This window comes from Azolla caroliniana, unplaced genomic scaffold (assembly GCF_043228905.1).
Source record: "Azolla caroliniana isolate FFs.n. ecotype wild unplaced genomic scaffold, voAzoCaro1.0.p SCAF_3, whole genome shotgun sequence".
NCBI lineage: Eukaryota > Viridiplantae > Streptophyta > Polypodiopsida > Salviniales > Salviniaceae > Azolla > Azolla caroliniana.
The window spans coordinates 4,260,775-4,275,601 of NW_028230438.1; the positions used below are offsets into that span (position 1 = coordinate 4,260,775).

General features: G+C 36.5%; 3 protein-coding genes across 3 annotated transcripts; 1 reads left to right on the forward strand and 2 right to left on the reverse strand.

Moving 5' to 3' along the window:
• Positions 1 to 315: 315 nt before the first annotated feature.
• On the reverse strand, positions 316 to 2,093 carry LOC147865952 (pentatricopeptide repeat-containing protein At3g09040, mitochondrial-like). The gene has a single exon (XM_087316285.1). The coding sequence runs from the start codon at positions 2,007 to 2,009 to the stop codon at positions 327 to 329; it is 1,683 nt and encodes a 560-aa protein (XP_087172411.1). The 5' UTR covers positions 2,010 to 2,093; the 3' UTR covers positions 316 to 326.
• Positions 2,094 to 3,737: 1,644 nt separating this feature from the next.
• ABCI10 (ABC transporter family protein) lies at positions 3,738 to 7,296 on the reverse strand. The gene is made up of 6 exons (XM_087316286.1): positions 7,134 to 7,296; positions 6,882 to 7,042; positions 4,918 to 5,004; positions 4,661 to 4,786; positions 4,328 to 4,450; positions 3,738 to 4,112 (listed from the first exon to the last, which is right to left on the reverse strand). Exons 1-6 carry the CDS (start codon positions 7,225 to 7,227, stop codon positions 3,900 to 3,902), a joined length of 804 nt encoding a protein of 267 aa, XP_087172412.1. The 5' UTR covers positions 7,228 to 7,296; the 3' UTR covers positions 3,738 to 3,899.
• A 2,323-nt stretch (positions 7,297 to 9,619) lies between these two features.
• LOC147865954 (pentatricopeptide repeat-containing protein At3g09040, mitochondrial-like) lies at positions 9,620 to 12,821 on the forward strand. Its single transcript, XM_087316287.1, has 2 exons — positions 9,620 to 9,755; positions 9,901 to 12,821. Exon 2 carries the CDS (start codon positions 9,954 to 9,956, stop codon positions 11,565 to 11,567), a length of 1,614 nt encoding a protein of 537 aa, XP_087172413.1. The 5' UTR covers positions 9,620 to 9,755; positions 9,901 to 9,953; the 3' UTR covers positions 11,568 to 12,821.
• The last annotated feature ends 2,006 nt before the right edge of the window (positions 12,822 to 14,827 follow it).

Sequence of the window (14,827 nt, forward strand, 5' to 3'; positions counted from 1 at the left end):
TTAGAAGTTTGTAAAACATAGAAAACTATCAAATGATTTCATAATTCTTTCATTCCAATGTAGAACAAGGAAAATCACTGACTCCATTATATCATGATTGTTGAAGCATAGCACGAAATATGGCATTTTCATAACAAAATTTAGCCATGTTTATCGTTGTGCTTGCCGTAAAACTCCTATTGTTTGTTTTTCATTACAATTGTATTCTACATCTTGTTGCACATTATTATTGTACACGTTATCTATGCAAACTTTACATTTTGAAGTTGCTGCTTTCTTTTAATGCCGAAGAATTATATAAACACGAGAGAAATGCACAAGTAAATCTACACAAATCTGGTATTACTCGTATTGTTAGCTTCCATATATATGTTACACATACAAACATAGGCTACAGTTTTCTTGTCATCAAGTTGCATTGCCAATTCAAATGCATCTCTGGCAAGGTCTACATTTTTCCACTTTCGACAAGCACCAAGCAAAGCAAGGCATGTTTCCATATTAGGATGAGATGTCGTAACCCTCATTGTTGCGACTGCTCTGTCTAATTGCCCTGATCTACTGAAAAGATCGACCATGATAGTATGGTGTTTGAGGTCTGGGGCAATACCATACACTCCACTCATGAACTCAAAGTATGTTTGACCTTTATCTAGATGGCCTTCATGATTACACGCATTTAAGAGACTTATGAATGTAATGGAATTTGGAAGAATGTCATCTTCTCTCATTTTATCAAAAGTATAAAGAGCCTCTCCAAAATTCCCTAGTTGGGCATATCCTGTAATCAATGATGTCCAAGAGACTACATTTCGGGTCGGAAGCTTATCAAACACTTCTTGTGCTTTTGCAAGTAAACCACATTTGACATACATATCGATAAGCGCATTGCCGACAATTTGATCTGATTTGAACCATCCTCTTTGTTCAATGTGGTCATGCATTTCTTTGCCCTTCTGTGAGGCTCCAATGCTTCCACAAGCTTTCAAGCTTGATGCGAGTGTTACACTATTCGGAGTTATACCTTCAAGTTTCATCTGATCAAAACACTTCAATGCTTCCTCACCACGATCATTTTGTGAATACCCAGCAATAAGAGCTGACCACGACACAACGTCTCTTACGTGCAGCTTGTTGAACACTTTTCTTGCTTGACCTAGCATGTGGCATTTGACATACATATCAACTAAGGCCGTGCCGACCATAAGGTTGTTCTCTACTGGTCCAATCCTTTGAATTTGAGTATGTATGGTTCTACCTCTTTCACAATCGCCAATGATTCCACATGCTTTAAGGCAACATGCAAACGTGATTACATCCGGAGTTATACCTTCAAATTGCAGTCGATCATAGCATTCCAACGCTTCTTCAGCATAGCCACATTCTACGTATCCCACTATCAATGCATTCCAAGACACTATATCCCTACTCGGAAGCTTGTTGAACACTTTGTGTGCTTCTTCACGCAATCCACATTTTGAATACATGTCTACAAGTGCATTGCCAACAAATTGATTCGTTTCAAAGATCCCTATCTTCAAGACATCTGCGTGAATATCTCGACCTTTGTCCACATCTTTGATGCTAGCACAAGCTTTCAAGGTGCAAGAGAAGGTGATGCCATCAGGAAGGATCACTTGGTTCCGCATTTCTACATAGCAATCCAATGCAAATTTTCCTTGGTCATGTTGTGAATACCCTCCAATGAGCGCATTCCATGAGACCACATTCCTCACCGGAAGCGAATTGAACACTTCTCGAGCTTGTTCAGTAGCACCACACTTGGCATACATGTCAACAATGGCGGTGCCAATGAACAAATTTCCCGACAACTTTGTTTGTACTGTGTACTCATGTATCTCAAAACCCATCTCTTTATCTCTAAGTTTAGCACAAGACTTAAGTAAAGAGAGAATAATGTGTTCTTTTACGGGGTAGACCACATCATGACCATTTCTTTGCATTTCCTTGAGAAATCTGAGGACTGCATTTGATTTATCACACCTCATGCATTCATGGATGAAGGAACTCGCTGCTCAAGGAAGACTCTGTTCTGTTCTGTTCTGGGAAAGAGAGAACCCATTGAAGAAGAAAGAGCATATATCAAAACAGTTCCTCTTATTGGCTTTCATCTCCTTGAAGTGTGAAACAATCCCCCAAGAAAGGTTTCCTTTAGAAACATGTCTCTCGGAAACTTCAAATCTTTTTTCGTTCATCCGGACATCGGTTTTCATTCATTTTAATTTACCTGCTGCCCTTCATGGCTTGTGGATAACAAAACCGAACCATTGGCAACCATATGTTTCTTTGTCAATTTTCTTTCATGATCCGATATGTTGAGATTCCTCTTCTCCAAACGAAAGAAAAGTCACTAAATTGTGAGAGAATGTTAGTATTTCTTTAGAATTTAGAGAAGATCTTTGTCTTCTAGAATTGTCACCACATTGGCCATATGATATACTTGTGGAGAGAATATAACCCACTTTTATGCTTGTTGAAACTTCGAACCGATGTAACAATCATTCATCATTTAATACGCATCATTGTTGTACAAAATGGTAGATATGGTTTTCTTGTTAGGACTTGACGCCGAAGGGTTTAGGAAAGGGATCCAATGCTTTGTTTGAAGAGTGTTTCTTTGACTATAAGTTCCTTGCAAATAAGCCAACTCATCTATATCAAAAAATGTTTGTTTAGTTCCCATCCTAAAAGCATCAATGGATCATTTCAATACGCATGCTCAAATTTGGGCACGAGTATAATGTGTAATACAATTTATTATCCTAATGTGCAACAAGTGCCACATACCTCTCCTCCTGAGGTGTGTGCCTAATCACTATCACAAAACTGACTACCCAACGTATGGTAAAGATTGTGGTATATTTGCATAAAAAAAACTAGGACCTAAAAATTGTTGAGCTTATGTAGATATATTGATACTAGAATAAAAATAACTAGGGCTTGTTTATACCCAATGGCTATTTTTCAAGGATTTTCTTATGTTTACATTTGAGTGGGGTAGGTTTGCCCATTTTCACAACAAAATAAGGGATTTCAAGTATTATCTATAAAAAATACACATACAGTTTTCCTCAATTCATATTTGCAAATTGCAACCATTCTTGAATTAATTGTGCCATCAATTAGGCTTTTCATCTTTTGTTGTGTCAATGTGAGTTTTTCAATTTAAAAGCATCTCTTGTATTGCTACTATCCCAATCAAGCCATGAGTAGACACAATCTCTTTGCATGAACCTTGAGTACTCACACAACTTTCATCTCATTCGTTAATTCACTTCTTGAGGCTTCAAATGTAGTTTTGCTTCACTTCATGACTTTGTTCAGATCAACGTGAATAATTCCTTTACAGAAAAATAACACAACAAAGAACTCTACATAATTTACAGAAATTATTCCAAGATCTTATAGCGAGGATGCTTCATACAGGATATTTGGAGAAACTTCAAATGCCTAAGTTTAGACCATTTAAAAAACTAGATATGTAGCATTAGCTTGTATGTGACTAATTGAAGTTCGCTCTGTAATAACATGTCTTAAATATTCGTGTAGAATATGTATTATCAATTTAATTCCACATTTAGAGATAATCTCTTCATCTTAACCTATACTTTACATACAATGGGTTGCTTTCCCACACATGTGCACATGTTCCGAAAGAGAAACTACCTATTCATTTCTTGCACACCCTCTTTTTGTCAGACAAAATAAAAGTGTCATTCAGCTGTAAACAGGAGCTTAATTTTTAAGAATATGAATTACTTTCTTCTTCTCATTTTTCTTTGGAGATGCAAGAAAAGAATGAAATCATTCTTAATATGTATGATTTTCTACATATATTTGTAAGACATTTACTGAGTTCAAAAATCTATGCATAGTTCTCAATATGATGTAAAGGAGTTCTGATATTCCTCTTGTTTTCTTTTGAGAAATTCCTTGACAATAGCAACTGACCCACTAAGAACAGCTGTGCCATTCTCCATGTAAACAGCTCCATCTGCATAATCTAATTCCTCGAGTCGATGGGTAACCCACAATGCAGTCACTCCATCCAGTCCATCCACAACCCTCCTCACTGCTTCTATCACACCCATCTGAACAAAGGTTTTCTTCACTTTGAAACATTAAATAATTACAGAAATGAAAGAATTAAATAGCTCTATATGACCTCTGTGGATGTTTAACTGATTTGGGGTCTTCACTTAATCTGTTGGTTATATAAACATGTGAAAGGTTTCACATATGCGTATACACATTCTCCTTATGGAACACAAAGAACATCAACAATTTGTCGAAAGATGGTTTTCACCTGATCTCTTTCATCAAGAAAAGTGGTCAGTTCATCAAGAAGTAAAACTTTGCTCATCTCAGCCAATGCACCAGCGATAGCAATGCGTTGTTTCTGCCCACCACTTAATGTTTGCACTGGTCTCTACACAAAAGAATGATGATATACATAGCTAAATTCATATCTTCAAATCATCTATTGATATATATATATATATGCAAACACCATTCTATAACCCAAAATCAGCCATGACTTCTGAAGCAGAAAATAAAACTTAAATTCACATTCCCAAATTTCACAACACATTCTAAAATCTAATCTCATGATGGAGAAAGAATGGATATATTTTTTTACTTGGAGATATTCAGACATCCCGACGGCTTCCAGTGACCTCATGACTCTATCTCTCACTTCTTCTTGAGAAAGTTCAAGGTTACCAAGCCCAAACGCAACATCAGCTTCAGCTGTAGGCATTACAACCTGAAGAAAACACATACCATACGTTTTCATAGGAGGTATCATGCAAATAAATTATAAATTTGGAAAAATTGTAGCGTAAAATATTTACTAAAAATGGTCCTAAGATTTGGTTGGGTTGGATATTCCCACACCTGATGGTCAGGATTTTGGAACACAAAGCTTTTGGGTTCTCGGATAAATAGATCCCCTGATGTAGGTTTCAAGAGCCCAGCCAATGCCTGTCTTTTTCATGTTAGATCATAAAGTTTTTACATTGCCTGTGTGTACAAATTATTGTATATCAAAAGATGATCTAATGGTGCGACAGAAAAACCGACATATTTTTTCTATATAAACACTGTTTCACTTGAAGACAATCCAAATTATCAGTATTTGGCATCAACATACATTTCATGGCCTCTGACATAAAATTGAAACAGCTAACATTTTCCAATCCACGTTTACATTTAAAAACCATTTTATCCTTACACTTTTTCTACTATATGAGGTCGCTTTAGGGAGTTGTGGCACAAATTCCAACAAAAGTTTACACAATACAACCCACCCCATAATCAACATGCAAACATTTTCCCAACCATAAAAAAACAGAAACCTTGAAATAATGAAATAATTGAAGCCTATTTATTTGAAGATATTCATAATAAAAAAGATTATCATAGTAGACCATCAAGAGAAACATAGCTAGGGCTAACATCATTCTCCAGAAGACTTTTAATGAAAATGTTCCATGGGAAACAAAGCTAACAAGTGAGTTGCCATTAATTAAGTGATACAAGAAGATGGCCTTGGCAAATAGCAAGAAACCATATCAGCTGAGAACTCAGATATTAATAGCTACTAAAAATGTAATGAGAGATTCAAGAAATTAGAGTAGGAGAGACACAAAATCTAGAATGAAATGATTTGCCTTAGAATTTTCAATCAGAATACTACAGTACCAGGCCTCTTAATTTAGGCTCATTGAAAGGTGTGGCGTGACTTCATCAATGATGTCATTTGAAATCACTCAATTCTCTTGTGGTAGATATTTAATGCATTGGCTTTGAGTTTCCTCCATTACCATTTTGTGGAAATTCCTTTTGTACCTTCTCTGAATAGATTTATTTAGGTTATGCAGGGAGTTTTTCTATCAAGGGCATATGCAAATACTCCGAAATAATGTCACTGTACATTGAGCCCACAAAGCACAAATATGCGGGAGCATCAGAACGCTGCTAGATACACCACAAAATAATGTTGGAATTTTGGAAACTATAATTAAAATAATTATTTGTTGGAATGTCTACTTCATTACAAGGCAGCATTTCCAGCATGCCATACTTGGCCAAGATCCCACATGTGGTAATCCTGTATGCACAGCCCATCCCTCTGAAAATAAGCAAACGACTTGTAAGTGCACATCCAAAAACCCGTCTGATCATTCCCATGTTTTCCAAGAGTTAGTTTCATGGTGAATTCCTAGATACCATTACAAGTTTCAAACTCTTCTTTCTCACCAAAACATAAGCTAAACAATTTGAAGGCAAAGGGCATCCTCGTTATTTTCCTATTACATTCATCACATTATTGCATACGTTTTCCAAGAGATGAGGGAAGATGAATGCTACAATTATTGTAAAATACTGTGTAGGATTCTCAGAAAATAAGAGAAGTTGATGGTGAATTGAACCATTCAGCCAGGTATCATTAACTGAACTTTTCCTAGCACTATTGCATTGAACTCTGGAAAGTGAGGGCACTCTTCCCCATCAATGTTTGATAAGTATGTTTTATTTTGTGGGTTTCATTAAAACAGAGGCAAACGGATGTTTTAAACAAACTCCAAGTTTTGAATGTAAATTATCAAAAACATGACCTTTATTTTTTTAGGAAATCAAAGGTTTCCCAAAACTTCAAAATGTTGAGATATCGATCACTAAATCATTTTCAAACTAATTGTTTAGGTGAGGGTAAACTCTAAAAACATGTCAATGTCACAAAACATATTTTTCACAAAAACAGATGATATTACTAGATCCTGTTAAATGAAATGAACCATGTGAAAAAACAAGCGATGATGATTTGAGTGTATATGAGAGAGAGGGAGGAAAAGTACCTTGAGAAGGGTGGATTTTCCACATCCATTGGGGCCAAGAAGCATCCAGAGCTCACCTTCCGGGATGCTCATACAACAATCTCGGAGGATAGGAATGGCTCTTGAATCCCTCTTGAAACTCAGATGCAAGTGTTTCACATCAATGGCCACTCCCTTTTTACCTTCAAGATATGCGAAACAAAGAGAAAGAACAACAATCTCTCTGTTCTCTCATTCAATCAATCAATCAAGCAATCATCCATTCATTCATACCATGTGTAATAGCAGAGCTTGGGAGGGTGGAGGCAGCAGTGCATACACTCATCCTCTGTGTTGGTCCAACAGAGCATATAATTGTGCCCATCATGTCTTCTTCTCTTCATCACCAGATGTTCCTTCCATAATTCCAGTCCCCTGTTTCTCTTCTGTACTCCAAAAGCCTATTTCCTTTAGATCTCCTCCCCAGGGCATATACCCTCGAGGTTTTGGTATTTCTCCGAATGCCCTCGAGACCGATCTTCTACGGCACAAACCATCAGGTCCGTTACATAAAACATAGCCCACAAAATTATGTGTTGGATGATGTCTATTCAATTCTTGTCTTCTCGCTTTTGTATGTGCATAAAAACCTTATGCTAGTATACCTTCGCTATTTGAAATATCGAATCCGAAGAAAAGAGGTTAGCCTCCTCACCGATCGAGTCTCAGAAAAAACATCTTAAGATGCTCTAATGAAGAGGGTAGTTATGTAGTCCAATCCCCTTTGTATGGCTCGATGCATAAAGGCTCCTAGACCACCCTGCGTTTCCACGTGTTATAAGTCCTTTATGTGTTTGCCCTAGCTCCTAAGATAATAAGTTTCCTGATTGTCCCATTAAAATTAGTTGTAGAATTGGTCCATACGGTTATATGCCTATAGCATAAACACATAATGAGACACACATTGTGCGTAGCTCACATGCATAACATGTAGAAGGAAAAAAAATGTGAAACCTCAAGTCTTCTTTGCTTTGCCCCAATCATTCTCCTCCCAAGCACATTCTCGATCAACCCCTTCCTTCAAACAATTGAATGTTCCCAAGAAAGGGATTGGTTTGGGCAATGTCGCTAGTGCATGATATTTTTTAAGAGATTTTGTATTGATTTAGAGGATCCGAGTTTGTTTGATATGGTGGTGGTTCTACAAGCCGAGAAGGTTTGGTGTGTTGCGATTTTCAAAGAGGAGAATACTTTGGCATTGGATGCATGAAAAAAAGATGAACAACCCAAGTCAATGCGTTGCATGTCCAACCATTTCTCTCTCCCTCTCTCTCTGTGTATGTAAGTAATGGTTTTCATTACAAAAGAAAAAACATTATCATGACTAACTTACAACAAAGTATAGAGACCCTGAGAGAAATTGGACAACGATGACAACGACAACAACAAACGCAATCCCACCCTACATAGCAATTTAGAATGTCAAATATGAATATATGTGACATTGCAATTTTCTCTCTCTTCATGGTTGAGAATCCATGACTTCTCTAGCGCTGGCAATTGCATCAAAAGAAGTCCTTTTAACTTTACAAACATATTTTCTCGCCCCCAAATTGCAAATCAATGAGGGCATTTTATGGTTGAGTTGTCCTAAGAAAAGAAATAATGCAAGTGGAAACTGTGCATGAAGAGCTTGCAAACCATGATCAATTTCTCTCTCTCTCTCTCTCTCTCTCTTCTCCTTCCACTTAGGTATTGTCACGATGACATATATAATTGGCTCACAAGGATTTGAACCCCCAACCTCTTGGCATACGTTTCAAATCTTTAACCATTATGCTCTCTCTAAGGGAAATGGCCAAAACATACTGAGGGTATTCTGGGAAATAAGAAAAAGCCCAGGGGCATTTCTTGCAAATACACTAAACACCACCCACCATGGCTGCATCCACTGTGAAGCTACCTACAAATTCTTCTTCTGCATCGAGAGGGAGAGAGTGAGAGAGACACGCACACAGAGAGCGAGAGATAGAGATACATAGAGAAAGAATCTGTATATTTCCGTTCAAACTTGAACTTCCCTAGAGATAGAATCATTCTGTTTTCTCGCAGATATTGGGAATCCCTAACTCCTCTAAGGGAATTTGGGCAATGCGAGTTTCCTTGTATTTTCTTGCAACCCGAACTTGTCACACAAGAAATAAACGGTAATTCAATGTAAACATGTGAAACCCTAAGTTTTCCTCTCAAAAGAAAAAGCTGGATTTGAAATGGACACATGTGAAACCCTAATAGGTTGATGTCAGAAAAGCACTGAAGAAGCAATGGAAACCTGTGAAACCCTAACTGGCCACATAAGAAAATCACCATATTTGTATGATAATATGTGAAACACTAGCTATGTTGACATGTGAAAGAAACCTAACTTTTTAAGGGGGTTTATGGAGATTTGGATAACAAATTGGGGTGAGAATTGCAGGATTAAGCAATTCTGTGATTATGTGGAAGGGAGTAAGCATAGCAGAAGCATTGCAGAAAATTGAGGAGTTTATCTACTTACTGCAAAAATGTAGAAAGTTGAAAGATTTGGCATATGCCCACCGACTGCATTTATGCATTCAGAATTTCTCAGAAAGAAAGGCATATGAATATCTTGGTAATCACATTGTGCCGATGTTCATTGAATGTGGGAGCATTTTTTATGCCGAGGAAGTATTCTGGAACCTTCTTTCACCGAATGTACATGCCTGGACTTCTCTAATTGTTGGCTATGTTCTTCATGAAAGAAGTTCTGAAGCTTTTGATTTATACCAAAAAATGCAAGACAACGAAGTATACCCAAGTGGTCACACCTTGGTAGCGTTGGTTAAAGCTTGCATTCAGATTCATGATGTTCGGAAAGTTCATGATGAAGTGGTAAGAAAAGGATTTGAAACTGATGTTTTTGTTGGTAGCTCCCTAATAGATAAATACATAAAGTATAATTCACTTTCGGAGGCACTCCGGCTTTTCGATTTGTTATCGGTTCGAAATGTAGTAACATGGAACGTGCTCATCGCAGGATATGCAGAGCAAGATGGATTTAGTTATGAAGCATATAACTGTCTTAAGCAAATGGAGTTGGATGGTATTTGCCCTGACGATGCCACATTCCTTGGCATGTTGAAAGCTTCTAGTGCAATAAAACACATTGAGGGCGGTAGAATATTGCATACTGAAATCTTACTACGGGGACTTGAAAGAGAGATTTCTATTGGAAATACTCTCATTGACATGTATGCTAAATGCGGATATATTTCAGAAGCACGATTCATCTTTAAAAAGATGTTGATGCGGACAATGGTGTCATGGAATGCAATGATTGGAGCATATATCGAGCATGGCTTTGATCAAGAAGGACTAAACTGCTTTTATCAGATGGAAAGTGACGGATGTGCTCATAATCCGGTTACATTGGTGTGTGTATTGAAAGCATGTATCAACTTAAACGTATCTCATAGGGGGAAAGAAATTCACATAGAGATGATGCAAAAGGGATATGAAAGAGAAAGTGTTCTTTGTAGCAGACTGGTTGATGTGTATGCGAAAAATGGTTTGATGGAAGAAGCATGGGCCACCTCATGTGAGCTACCATTCCGAGATGTAATCTTGTGGAATACATTAATTTCAGGTTATGCTGAACAGGATCCAGGCTCTAAAATGCTTGAATGTATGGAAAAAATGCAGCTTGAGGATGTTTCCCCAAATAATATAACATTTGCAAACATGCTAAAAGGTTGTTTTAAATGTGAATCGTTAGATAAATGTCTAATGCCACTACATATAGAGATAATAATGAGAGGCTTTGATGAAGATGTCTTTGTTGGGAGCAGCTTAGTAGACATGTATGTTAAACATGGATCGCTATTGGAAGCAAAAATAATCTTTGATAGACTTCTCAGTAAGAATATAGTATCGTGGACTGCATTGATTTCAGGTTATACTGAATATGGATGTAATCAAGAAGCATTGAAATATTTCTATCAATCAGAGTGCCAGGGTATTTCTCCAAATTCTGTAATGTTTGCCTCTGCTTTGAAGGCATGCAATAATACTGGTTGTATCAAGCAAGGCCAGAACTTACACACAAAAATAGTAGAAAAAGGCTTTGATCACGAGGTGGTTCTTGCTAACACACTAATCGATCTTTATGCAAAAGGTTGTTCACTTGAAGAAGCATATAAAGTGTTTCAAAGAATGCCTATTCGAACAGTTGAGTCATGGAATGTAATGATTAAAGGATATGGTATGAATGAGGAAGGGAAAATGGCTATACAGCTATTCAAAGAAATGCTAGATAATGAAGTTCAGCCTAATGATATAACATACACTTGCATTCTAAGTGCTTGTAGCCATGGAAGTTTGGTTTCAGAGGCTCGGGTCATTTTTGAAAATTTCAATAAACGATACAACAATATTCCACCTCTAGATACATATGCTTGTATGGTTGATGTTTTTGCACGCTCAGGGAATCTGCATGAAGCCGAGAAATTGCTCAAAACAGTGCCATGTTCTCCATCTCTAGACATGTGGTTTGCTTTATTTAGTGCATGTAAAACGCATGAGGATGTGGACGTAGGGTATAGGTGCTTTGAGCAGCTGAAGAATATGAACCCAAAATATGATGCACCTTATTTCCATTTCCAAGATGTTTATGAATGTGCTCAAGTGTCTCAAGGTGTTACATGAAGAGGAGAATATCTGGGGATAAAAGAAAGTTGTGAAGAACAATGACAATTATAATGTGGACAAAAGATGAGACAAATGATGACCGATCATTTTTCATAGGTAAATGGGATGCGGACAATGCCAAATGTGGTAAATGAGGCAAGGGATTGCTTTCATACCATGGCTAGCTAGAGTTTATTGCTAAAGATGAATTTAGTGCAAGCGTCTTTCCCGGTGAGAGGTGTTCTTTGCATTGTACTACTACAAAGAAAATTAAATTGTACAATCTTATAGTTTCTCATATAGCAAGGCTTCTTAATTTGTACAGAGACATTAGAACCCGTGTTCTATGGAATATGCACCATAGCGTTAGATCATACATTGATCTGATATTGGTATTCATGTACCATTATGACTGCCTAATGCACGCTATAAGTGGCAAGATTGGCTTGGTTCGTGTGCTACTTGTTTAAATGTATTAATCTAGTGAAGTTGCACAATTGAAAAGATTAACATTATACAGTCAACGCGTGGGTGATTAAGAATCTCAAAAAACCATTAATCACCCATAAAACTTGACAAGTCCATTCTAAAGTAATAACATCTTGGCGACATCAAAATTTATATATCTTCTGAAATACACAAATAGGGGGATTACAACTTCACAAGGTTGAATTCACAAGTTGAAGATAAAACGGACGTTCCAAAAATGCCAAGGAGAATACAGGATTGTGAACAATGGAAGTGCATGATAGATCAAATTGTCAACCTCTTGCTCATGGTGGATATGCTTGAAGAAGACTAGCTGGCTTTCAGAGTAGGCACTGAAGGATTCGAGGTGGGAAAATTCTATGAAGTTATTGTGGGTACTATACCATGGACTTGGTAAATAGACCAAAAAAGGTCATTGTGATGAAGGCCTAGAAAACCAAGTTCCCAAGTTTATTGAACCATGGGCAAATAGAAGACAAGAATAATAATGAAAGAGTGTGTATTATATAAGTGAGCAATTTTTGAGGAATCATTTGGTCTGATTGCAAGGCCCAAAAGTATTTGAACAGTTGTAAAAAGGAACATAGTTGTAATTTAGTCAATAAGGGAGAAGTATAAAGCTAAAGCTATAAAGCTTTTACAAAGGTTCTCCCAAGAGCTAAAGCTTAAGCCTCACTCTCTCTCTCCCTTAATCATTATGCTAATTTGTATCTCTAATAACTTGTAAGTATCTAAGACTACAAATGGAAAGCCAAACCAAGTTGGAGACTTCTTGTCTCTTTATTCTTTTATCAAATGCTTAGAAACATCTTATAGTCTCTTCATGGTTAAGTATAAAGTTAGGTTTTTTATGTTGATTAGGTTATAGATTGCATTTAGAGTTGGTTTTTGTAGTTATTCTATGCATAAGTAGCTTGAGGGTGATTGAAATTCACCCTCGCTTGTTTCCCTTACAAAAGGGTAGATGATGGTACATCCCCACACACCATCCTTGAGGTAGTTCTCAAGAACTCTTGAGTAAGAAGTAGCTCTCCCTCCATAAGGATATCAAAAGATTAGTATAACAAAGCCTTTATTCATTTTATGAACATTAGTATATATCTTTTGAAAGTTTTGTAAATCAATTTACTAATATATGTTTGTTAATTTACCCAACATTTCCCTTCAAGTGTTAGCATGTCAATGTTGAGATAGAGCCATAGAGGTTTTATACAAAGAGAGATCGATGGCATGATGGCACAATACACAAAGACCATTCATGTGAAATTCCTCTTATTATAAACTCTTGTATTTGTAAATGTTGAAGAGTTTTCTAATAGCAAAGTAGTAAACAAATATAAATATCAACTTACATTTACAAGTATTTAAACCCAATCAAGTATGTCTAACATTAAACAAATTTGAGGGTATCTTTACGATTTTTAATCTCATGATTTCAAGAAATAAGGAGAGATAAAACAAATAAAGTAAAGTTTATGACAACAAAGTGCCATTAGAAATATAATAAAAAAATGATTATAATGTATACCTATTCCATTATAAGGCTCATTTATAAGAGAGAGCTCAAGAAATAAAATAAACGATGATAATAAGGTATACCTAGTTCCGATAGGGATGTGATTAGCATACTTTTTGTGGAAGAGAATTAAAAAAAAGGTAAGAGAAGGAAAAGTTCCCAGGAGAATTGGAACTTAAGTTTCATGAGATTTGTGTCTTTTTTAGTTTAACTTTCATGATTCAGATTCTCTTTAGCAGGTTTTTGATTATTATCCTGAGGAGCTAATCTCGATCCTTAAGTGTTAAGCCCTTTTAGGATTCAAGCCCTTCATCCTTATGAAAGTCAAGCATGCGACATTTATGTGATTATCAAAAGTTTCAACCAACTTAGTTCATAGTAGGAAAATATTGTTAAATTCATAAACCTGTTCCCCTTTCCCAATGAGCCAATATTGTTCTCTTATAAGAAACCATATAAACCACCATTTTCCCCCTTCATGATTAAAACAAAAGTGACACAAATCAACACATTCTCGTAAAATTGTAAAAGCAATAACTAAGTTAAGGATATTCCTTTAAATGTTATTTCTCCGGGATTCAAGGAGAAAAGAAAAGTCACATAACATATCAAGGTCAATAACATATTTTATTGCTCAAAATTAGTGTAAACAAATTGAGACAACAGACGATGTTAGGGTTTGACAAACACTCTAAAAGTTTCCATCTCCAATCCATTTAAAACTTGCTGGAAAATTCAAATCTCAATAAACATTTTTTCAATGTCTTGGATGGATTTCAAATCCTAACAATGTCATTTCAACCCACCTCAAGTTCACGTCATTGTTTTCCATGCTGGTGAGTGTGACGAATGAGAAACGTAATCATGACATATCGCAAGAAGAAAATAAAGGAAAAGACAATTACGGTAGTGCCTTACATATGACTCCCAAAGGAGTTGTATTCTTTGTGGTTTGAAACATGTAGAATCAACCCAAAGCTCATATGAATATTGTGTTTTAGTTGCATAACATGCGAAAATACCCTCGTGATTCCTATATCGTTGACCTTATCTACCAAAAGCAAGATCATATATGCTCCTCTTAAAACAAGTCTAGGTTTTCATTGACCTAAGCTACTCACATACATGGAAAACCCAAACACGCTCAAAAGTAAAAAGCGAAGATCTTGACTCGCAAGAGTGTGGCTTGAGTGGGAAAAAAAATGGAGTCCTAAATTTGAATTGCGTGAACGACGAAGTGGATGGAAAACGGGCACGTACCCTAGTAAAACAA